The sequence below is a fragment of the Bicyclus anynana genome, chromosome 20 (genome assembly GCF_947172395.1).
Source record: "Bicyclus anynana chromosome 20, ilBicAnyn1.1, whole genome shotgun sequence".
NCBI classification, from domain to species: domain Eukaryota; kingdom Metazoa; phylum Arthropoda; class Insecta; order Lepidoptera; family Nymphalidae; genus Bicyclus; species Bicyclus anynana.
Window position 1 is genome coordinate 12717121 of NC_069102.1, and position 9595 is coordinate 12726715.

At 35.4% G+C, this 9595-nt stretch overlaps 2 protein-coding genes across 2 annotated transcripts; one reads left to right on the top strand and one right to left on the bottom strand.

Annotated features, from left to right (window-relative positions):
• Window positions 1-108: 108 nt before the first annotated feature.
• On the top strand, window positions 109-6867 carry LOC112047682 (glutamate receptor 1-like). Its single transcript, XM_052887964.1, has 11 exons — window positions 109-262; window positions 762-907; window positions 1303-1465; window positions 1915-2116; window positions 2679-2848; window positions 3537-3766; window positions 4131-4230; window positions 4670-4848; window positions 5282-5386; window positions 5953-6119; window positions 6585-6867. The coding sequence occupies exons 1-11, from the start codon at window positions 109-111 to the stop codon at window positions 6784-6786; spliced, it is 1818 nt and encodes a 605-aa protein (XP_052743924.1). The 3' UTR covers window positions 6787-6867.
• Window positions 6868-8320: 1453 nt separating this feature from the next.
• Window positions 8321-9441, bottom strand: LOC112047683 (uncharacterized). The gene is made up of 2 exons (XM_024084884.2): window positions 9265-9441; window positions 8321-8770 (listed from the first exon to the last, which is right to left on the bottom strand). The coding sequence occupies exons 1-2, from the start codon at window positions 9410-9412 to the stop codon at window positions 8418-8420; spliced, it is 501 nt and encodes a 166-aa protein (XP_023940652.2). The 5' UTR covers window positions 9413-9441; the 3' UTR covers window positions 8321-8417.
• Window positions 9442-9595: the final 154 nt, after the last annotated feature.

The window sequence follows — 9595 nt, forward strand, 5'->3', positions numbered from 1 at the left end:
ATTGTGTTAGTTATTCAGTTTAGTTGCAATAAGTACCTTCTGTTAGGTATAAAATCTGCTTCGTTTGTAGTTTAGTAACCATACTCGTAATTCCACATTGAATGCAAAATGAGACCTAAATTAATTTGGATCTTTGTTTTATTTAACTTGATTTGTAATGTTTACGGCAAAGACATTGTTACCATTAATTTTATAATAAACTTTATTAAAGATGAACAAAAACCAACAAATGTTGTGTACAGAAACTTATGTTGGAAGAAGAGTAAGTACGACTTTTTTGTGAATTGTACTGTTTATTTGTTAATCGCAAAACACACATATTAGGGAAGAAACAGAACACATTTAAGGCTACGTAGAAATCTCTTGATTAAAAAAATTTGAGAGTAAGATATTGTAGATGGTATGTTAATAGTAATAAATACATATTAAATACTGGATAGAAGCAGACGTTACTTTGCGGAAGTTCATCATGATTATATAATGATTTATTTATTTTGCTATCATCCGCGAAAAGTCGACGAACCCATGCGACAACGTCGCCCAGGTCCGACAAAATACTCAAAAAGACTTTGCAATTGCACGTTGTAGAGTCAACATCTCCTGAGGATGCTCCGGTTTCGGGGTGAAACGTACGTAGAGAGTATTTTGTCGGACCTGGGTGACGTTGTCGCATGGGTTCGTCGACTTTTCGCGGATGATAGCAAAATAAATAAATCATTATATAATACATATTAAATTATATCCTATGATTACAATTTCAGGTGAAATTTTAAAGATGACAAAAGAATTGACTAATGTACTAAATACAAGAACATCATCAGACTATAATGAAGATAACTGCAATCTGCAAGACCACACCATATTATTTCTTGCAGATTTAGACTGCATGCATCAACGTGTTTTTAACGTACGTTAACATTTTACATTTTTACTTATAAAATCAACCTTATTACCCTATAAGTAAGCTCTTTATATACTAGTTCACATTTTTCAAAAGTTAAGCCTATGAGTTATGACTTTACCACGGATAGGAACAATTATATCGAGAAGAGGCGGCAAGAAATTCAGAATACTGTCCCGTATGCAGAATAAAACATAACCATGAATGATATTCCTCATAAAAAGATTTATTGTCGTAATAAAAGGTTTAGACACAGTATTTGAATTTTAGTAACGGAAAACCTGAAACTTTCTTTTGAATCAATTACTTAAGTCATTTTATTTGTGCTCGTTTCATTTACTTATACTAATTTCAACTATTTTACCTTAATGCCTGTCATTTTATTCTTTGACAAATTCTAGAATACAAGGCTTCTAAGGTTCCCGTATCGTTGGTTAGTTATCTACAGTCAGCAAGAAAAACAAAATCGGGCTAAAGTTCAGCAGCTTTTACATCTTCCTTTACTGGCTGACAGCGATTTTGTGTTAGCAGAACGTAATGAAGACAATTTCATTCTAACAGAACGTAAGATTTCTCCACAATTATTTCACTAGCTGTTATTTGAGTTCCTCTTGTAACACGTGTGGCTCAAATTTTGCATGAAAAATTAGAACTACTGTTGCTAGAATTAAAAACGAAGATAATGATTAAAAACAGGCGTCACTTTGCGGATATTCAAAATTATTATCTAGTAATTAATTGATCTATAATTGACCAAAAACACGGCGGAATTTTATTGCGAATATTAGCAAAGTAAACATTATTATAAAAAACAATTTGATGGTGAATACTTTTATTTCTGGTTTGATCATAAAGTCATCGAGTTAGGGCTGATTTGCTTTAGCAAGCACTCTGACGCATTTATATAAAACATCGCTTTCAATATTTAATTGCATAAACTCAAGCTCTTTTAAACGATTTCGAATAAAAGGAGGAGGATCGCAATTCAAGTCTGTTTTTTTTTTAAATTACAGTACATAAGCCGTCGACATTTGGACCAACATACTCTAACCCAAGAGGTCAATATAACGGGAAAGATTCAAAGCTTATAGATACACGACCTCATAAAGAACTGTTCAGACGTCGTAGTGATCTGATGGGCCATCCTCTGACAATGTCCAATGTTATACAGGACAGTAACACCACGCAGTACCATCTACCTAGAGAAGACAGACTGTGAGATTTTCACTATGTTGTAGTCAACAGTTTATTCCAATCAGGTCATCATTAAAATTCTAAATTTAGTATTATTACGATTATGTCTGTTGCCTTGACCTATGTTGTTTATATGCATCAAGAAACTCTGTTATATTTGGCTCAATCTTAACAAAGATTCTTTAAATTTTGCTGCAAGACAAAGCAAATGTTGGATATACAGCGCTTTTTAGATGGCACTTTGACGGTAAATGCCAATTGCTAAGTACCCTTACTCCAAAATTTGTTCCATCCAATTGTAAATCATGTAAATCATGACCTTGATCTCAAACGGCGAAGGAAATACATTGTGAAAAAACCAGCACACTAGAGAATTTTATTAATTATCTCCGTGTGTGAAGTCTACCGATCCGCATTGGGCCAGTGTGGTGTACTATTGGCCTAACCTCTCTCATTCTGAAAGGAGATTGGAGTGAGCCGAATATGCGTTGATTATGATGAAATCATGAACAGCGTTGCTTTTGGAAATGCGGACATGCGGTGATTTCAAAGAAAAATCTTAATAATTCCATTTAAATTCTAGAGAACTCCAATACGACTATATCGCCAAATTATCTTGGATGCACGTTCGCATCGCGTTTCAAATGCTGAACGCAACACCACAATACGTGTTCAGTCATAGATGGGGCTACAAAAGAAATGGTCAATGGTCCGGCATGATAAACGATCTCAATACAGGGAGAGCTGATTTAGGTAACTTTTAGAATTTTTGATAAACGAGTAGTTTAGAAGATAATGATTTACAAGCACTTTTAAAATGTCAAGACTTTACCACCGATTCACAAGGCAGGTTCTGCTGAGAAGAGCCGGCTATAAGCTCAATGGTTGCTCGTTTAAAAAAGTAATTCCTTACAATATTTATTAACATTACCACTTGGTCGACCCCAAACCCAGGTGGACTGACGGCATCAAGCGAGTCGCAGGGATTCGCTGGATGCAGGCGGCTCAGGATCGCGATGTTTGGAAGTCCCTACATAAGGATTATATTCTGCAGTGGATGTCTATCGGCTGAATGATGATGATAATAAGCTTGGTGTATTATTACATGTGTTTGAGCTGTGATAGCCCAGTGGATATGACCTCTGCCTTCTATTCTGAGAGCGTAAGTTCGACTCCAGTCCGGGGCCTGCACCTCCAAATTTACAGTTATGTTCATCTTAAGAAATTAAATATCACGTGTCTCAAACGGCGAAGGAAAAACATCGTGAGGAATTCTGCATACGTGAAAATTTTCTACGTGTGTGAAGTCTATCAACCCGCATTAGGCCAGCGTGGTGGACTATTAGCCTAACCCCTCTCATTCTGCGAGAAGACTCGTGCTTAGCTGAGTCGGTTATGTGTTATTGATTATTAAATGTGTTTTATCTGGCTTTTCTTGCAGGTACGAATTGCGTGGCAGTGTCTGATCGTCTAAGCGTTGCTGTCTTCACCGACTCCATTGCCAAGTTTAAAGTGAAATTCATCTTTCGCCAACCGCCTCTAGCCTACATCTCTAATATTTTCACTCTACCCTTTTCTATTAACGTTTGGATTGCGATCATCTTCTCTATTATCATTTCCAGTATCACTATTTGTATTGCTACAAAGTTTGAGGTCTTTCGAATTGGAACGGTATGAATTACCTTTTTATCTTGGTAAAAGTAGTACTTGTAATTCTTCTCTGTATTATGTATTGATAGTATCTAAAGAACTTATTGCTTCTCTGTAGAATCAACTATATCTACTCTTCTAAAGTAACGCCGCTGTTTAATTAAACAGCGGCGTTACTTTAGAAGAGCAAAAGATTCAATTGAATCTTTTGGTCATTTCATTTCTGTGCGTCGTCGTAAATAAATTCGAAAAAGTTTTAATTTTTGTAATTATTATTAGCTAGTATTATGTTTCTCATCTACCAAGTACTCGTACGAGTATATACAGTAAATTTCATTCTTGTTTGTATTTTTATTAAACATATTATTTAATATTTAACTTCTAGGATCAATCTCAACTTGACGGAAGCCTTGGAGATGCGATGCTTTTGTCAATAAGCGCTCTTAGCCAACAAGGATGCTCTAAAGAACCTAAAAATATATCAGGTAAGCTAAGATCTAAAAATCAGACATCATTAGATTGGAGTTAGGACATAAAATTATATTAATAAACTTTATTGTGTGATGGTTTTTACTCACACCTAATATTTTCTTTATTAGGTCGCTTACTGTGGAATTATGAAGCTTCCATTCATTTTCCATTCGACGTTTTCTTATAGCTGCTAGTACATTATTGGAGTTATTCAAAGAATATTTAATTTTATTAAATATTCTTTGAATAACTTAAGATTATTATAAAAAAACACATTTATGGTTATCCAAGTGAAGTGACAGATAAAATTATCCCCCAAATCTCTAAAATTATATTTGTGAGCGGCCTTGCGGCGATGAGATATACGTTTAACTTGCTTGCTTGCTTACAATTCTTATACAAAATGACGACTTAATTTATAACAGAAGCTAATTAATTATATAATTTCGACAGGGCGTATAATGCTTCTAGTGATGTTCACTGCTCTAATGGCTCTTTACGCAGCGTATTCTGCAAACATAGTCGTATTATTGCAAGCGCCTTCCAGAGCTATAAAGACTCTAGAACAACTGGCACATTCTCAAATGACACTGGCAGCGCTGGACGTGGATTACAATCACTTTGTTCTGAAGGTAATTCTACAATCACTCATAACCTTCTCATAACACAAACATCAGGCTGTTTGAGGGACTGAAGCACTGTCTAATAGACCAAGATGAGAGGGACAGATTGTGAACTCTCTGTCTACCCTCTTTTCTAATATTAACTCTCTTAGCAAAGGGAGGCGTATATCCGCGTCGTATCGGACGCATCGCATTTAACGGATTTATAGATTTACGGTAGATAAATTTCAATTTCAATGCGTTCAATGCGATCCATACGATACGGATCAGTGGACGCAAGTGTTTGACTTTCTTTACAAAGAATACTACAATACGTTTGATGCGATGCATCCGATAGATAGGTAGGAAGCTGATCAGTGTTAGACTACAATATTAACTCTGAAATGATTGATCGCTAAAACGTATCATAATATCTTGCTTTAATTTCACTTATTTATATCAGAATCAAAAGGATCCAGTAAGAAGTCTGATTCACAAAAAGGTAGAACCTTTAAAAGGAAAAGCACAGTTTTACAAACTGGATGAGGGCGTCGAACTTTTACGACAAGTAAGTAAATCACTGCTGCTACAACTCAGTTTGCGTGTTGTTCGTCGAAGTTATCGTTAAGAGTATCTATATACAACTTTGAAGCCATTAATGATGACACAGTAATTTGCTATCATACTTATTTTAATTAGACCTATGCACTTGTCTGGATTCACATTACCGTTCAATTCACGATTATATCTAAACCTATCCATACTAATTTCATAAATGCGAAAGTAAGTCTTTCTGTCTGTCTGTTACCTTTTCACAGTTACACCACTGAACCGATTTGGGTGAAATTTAGCATAGAGATAAATTAGTCCTTGGAGCAGAACATTCTCTGCTTTTTATCCTCGAAAAATCTATAGTTCTCGCGGGATTTGTAAAAAACTAAATTTCACGGAGTCACGGGCGTCTGCTATCGTACCTATATAAAATGAATAGTGATCACCTTCAAGAGAAAAACACCTGGCATGCAAGAAGCACGACCTTTGAACTGGCAACCCTTCAGACACAACATTTCTTTATGTGGCAAGCTGGCAACACTTCCCCAGAGAAGCTGTATCACAAAGAGCTCTCCATTTCAGGGTCACTTTGCTCTACATGCGGTTGTAGAAGCAGTTTACTACCGCATTGAGGAGACTTTCTTGGAGACGGAGAAATGTGACCTCATGGAGGTGGACTTCATGAATGCACCCGATCCTTTCGTGCCGGTGTATAAACACTCACCTTACTTGGAATTGTTGAGGGTTGCGTGAGTAGTAATCGTTTAAATTATTACTTTGTTCTTGGTGGTTACAACTACGTAAATGCTATTTCTGTGGGAATATCGGGATAAAAACTAGCTTACGTAGTAGAGGCTACTACCAAGACCGAAATCTATCTTTGTGCAGAGTTTCATCAAGATTCGTTCAGCCACTGAGTCGTGATAGACAAACAAACAGCTACAAAATAGTAATACACTCTTCCAAGGCTTTGCGCAGATTTCTTAATTTCTCGCTCTTTATGAACTTAAGTTAGCTAGATAAAACATAGCCTATGATGCTCGCCCGTAATGTAGCTTTCCATTAGTGCAAGAATTTTTATATAGCATTAAAGAGTGACTTGTCTATGGTTTAAAAAGGGATTGTACAGAGAAATAATCATGTTAGAATGATGACAAAAACGATAAATCATAGTGGCTTACTGCAGCTATTTACTTGTTATTTTTCACTGCCAGATTTAAACGCATCCACGAATCCGGCATCCAAATGGCGCAGCACAAGCGTATCCTGGTGCCAAAGCCTAGCTGCGCGCACCGGCCGGCGGCCTTCAGCAGCGTGGGCCTTTTGAACCTACGCCCAGTGCTTCTGTTCATGATATACGGCATCGGAGTAGCAGTGTTCATACTTCTGGCCGAGATTTTGATACACAAAATGTGAATGTTCCTACTAAACGTTAACTTGGACGAAGATATTTATTTTACGGTTCCGTAGACAACGAGGATAGCTTATAGTTTCGCCATGTCTGTCATGTCAAGCTAGATAGCTTTTATTTGCACGAGTAGTACCTACACTGGTTAACATTTAGGTCACAAAAAGTTCTCCGATTCGATTCGAAATTGAATGTAGATGATGAGATGAGATAGTTTTTTGAAAAAATTGACGGCCCGCTCGCAAAAATTGCAAAAGTTATAAACAATTTACTAAAAATATAAAAGGGGTTCGGTTTTTGACTCATAACTCAAAAACTATTTAAGATATTTCTAATTTGACAAAAGATTCAAAAAGAAGAGGAAAACTCCTAACAAAAACTGTAACCTGTAGAAGTCTGTACAAATATTAATTTAACTAAATATTGCGCTGAAAATGGGGTTCCGCCAGTCGCTGAAACTCAGGCATGTTGCCGCTAGGAAGGGCTCAGATATTTTTATTTTTTCGAGTGATAAATATTAATTTAAAAATCTGAAAAAGTTTTCCACGGGAACGAAAATGACGCGGGTTTAATCGCGGGGCGTCTGCTAATTTAAGCCTTTTTTCAAGTTTTAGATAAGGTATAGTTTATCGAATAATAAGGTATAGTTTATCGAATAAAAGTAATAGTTTATCGAAGTTTATTGAACGAATTCTGAAGTGTCAAAATTGCTTATTGAAGTTGTGTAGGTACCTAATCTACATTATAATCTAGTAAAGACCTTAAAAACGTTGAATTTGAATTAAATATTTTTTGCTTCTAATTTTGTTTTTCAATTATTTTTTCCAATTATTTATTTAAATGGTAGTTAACATCCTCAACTTGTCTACATGCTCTAAATTCTAATTAAGATGACTGTAAAAGTTGATTGGAACAAAATAACGAACATTAAAGTACTAACTACCTAACAAGAGATGGTTTTTATATTTATAGTAAGGGAGCCGAAGAGGGAATTTTGAATTTACTCGAGCGCGGAAAATCAACTTGGAAGGATATGGATAGTATCCTGCATGGTGTTGATATTTCCATCAATTATTATGAGCATTAGGTCCGCGTGTCCTATATTATGTCGGATATGAGCATTAATAATATTATATTAGAAAAAATAATCTATCATCAAAAATACTCGACAAATGCGTCTTATCAGATTAACCTTTGTTTATTCACGCACTTGTTGAGTATTTTTCTTAGTTCCTAGATAAAATTATTTCGAAAATCTGATGATTTTAGCGTTAATTAAAATAATGGGGGTGTTTTGCAACTTTGTAACTCTTTCTCGAGTTCATACAAATACTCAAAAGTATTTGCGGTATCCTTATGTTGATCTGCCTCGCTAGAGTAAGTAGATAAATCCCAAAATTCCCTCATTATCGTTTTGTTCAAAAATTAGGTACTGTAGAGTATATAGTCCAAAGTAACTATTCCATGCGGACAAAGTCGCGGGTGGAAGCTCATTTATAATATATCTCCACAAAAAAACATTAAGTACAATAAGTACTTCTTTATTTATTTTCCAAGATGGTTATAAATACGAAAAATGTATATAAATAAGTTACCTACTATAATTTTAATTAAGACTCATGAGTTCATTCAGTTTTGATCAATATACCAAGGGACTCCCACTACTTTGTTGTTGGTTTTTTGACTTTTTTTGCAAGACCTTCTTGGGCCTTAATGTAGTCGCTTTTCGAGGAAATTCGCCTTTTCTCTGTCTAGCAGCGCGTTTGATTTTCGAAGAGGTTTTAGGGAAAGAAGACATTTTCTTGACAGCATTAGGCAAATGTTCTCTTGGGGGTTTCAACTTCTGGGATTGGTAGGACTTTGTTACCGCTTTAGGTGAAGTAGTCTGAACGATAGATTTGCGTTTTGATCTCGCTGATACCTCAAGGTTGTCTTCGCCTGTAGTTTTACTTACGACGTTAACTCGTCCCCTGGCGTCGTATAATGTACCGCCTGAAAAGATGTAGAATATAAATTATAATAATTCAAAAATCATACATAGGATGACTCTTACGCAGTGGCGTATTAACCCTAAGGCCTAGGAGCAGCCAAAGGTTAGGGGCGGCCATTCGTGACAAAAAATGTGGGAATAAAAATAACAAAACTTTACAAATTACAGTATTTTATAATTTTATTCCTTTTATCTTAAAACTTAAAATAATTTGAATATTTTACTTAATACATAATCCCCTTAAGGGATAATCCCCTTAGGGGATAATCCCCTAGACCTTAGAATAAATGTAACAAAATCAATTAATTTTGATAAAAGGTAAAATGTTTAATAAAGGATGGGCGATGTTAATCAGCAACGCTTAAATAAATCCTAAAATCCCATCTTTGGCTCCCCTACTATAATTTAATACGACTGGAAACAGTAGAATAGGTGACACATAATACCGTTACCAGTATAAGTGTATTATCTATGCCGTTACCTATGCCTTGCCTACCTGAAAGGTTGGCGATCATCACGTGAAGGTCAGTCAAAGTATGGCCATGGTGGCTGACCTCATCTTGGAGTTTGTCAAGCTTTTTCTCGAACTGTATGAACGTTTGCAGAATTTGATTTAAAGTATCCAAAGATTGATTTCTATACATTGTATTTTCACAAGATGAATTTTCGTGTTTTTTTTAGTTTCGTATATTAAATACGTAGGCACTTTGTAAGCAACTACATTTACATGAATTTTTAAATAGGCAAGATAGTAATTTTCAGTTTCATCTTCAGATTGATTGAATTTGACATTAATTAAATTTTTTATCATCCTAAAAGGCGGAGGC

Excerpts from the sequence above, each read along its gene's own strand:
- LOC112047683 (XM_024084884.2), bottom strand. The coding sequence starts at position 9,412 with ATGTATAGAAATCAATCTTTGGATACTTTAAATCAAATTCTGCAAACG. Across the intron at positions 8,771-9,264 it reads GATGATCGCCAACCTTTCAG|GCGGTACATTATACGACGCC; the intron begins GTAGGCAAGGCA and ends ACATCTTTTCAG.
- LOC112047682 (XM_052887964.1), top strand. The coding sequence starts at position 109 with ATGAGACCTAAATTAATTTGGATCTTTGTTTTATTTAACTTGATTTGT. Across the intron at positions 263-761 it reads AAACTTATGTTGGAAGAAGA|GTGAAATTTTAAAGATGACA; the intron begins GTAAGTACGACT and ends TTACAATTTCAG. Across the intron at positions 2,117-2,678 it reads CTACCTAGAGAAGACAGACT|AGAACTCCAATACGACTATA; the intron begins GTGAGATTTTCA and ends TTTAAATTCTAG.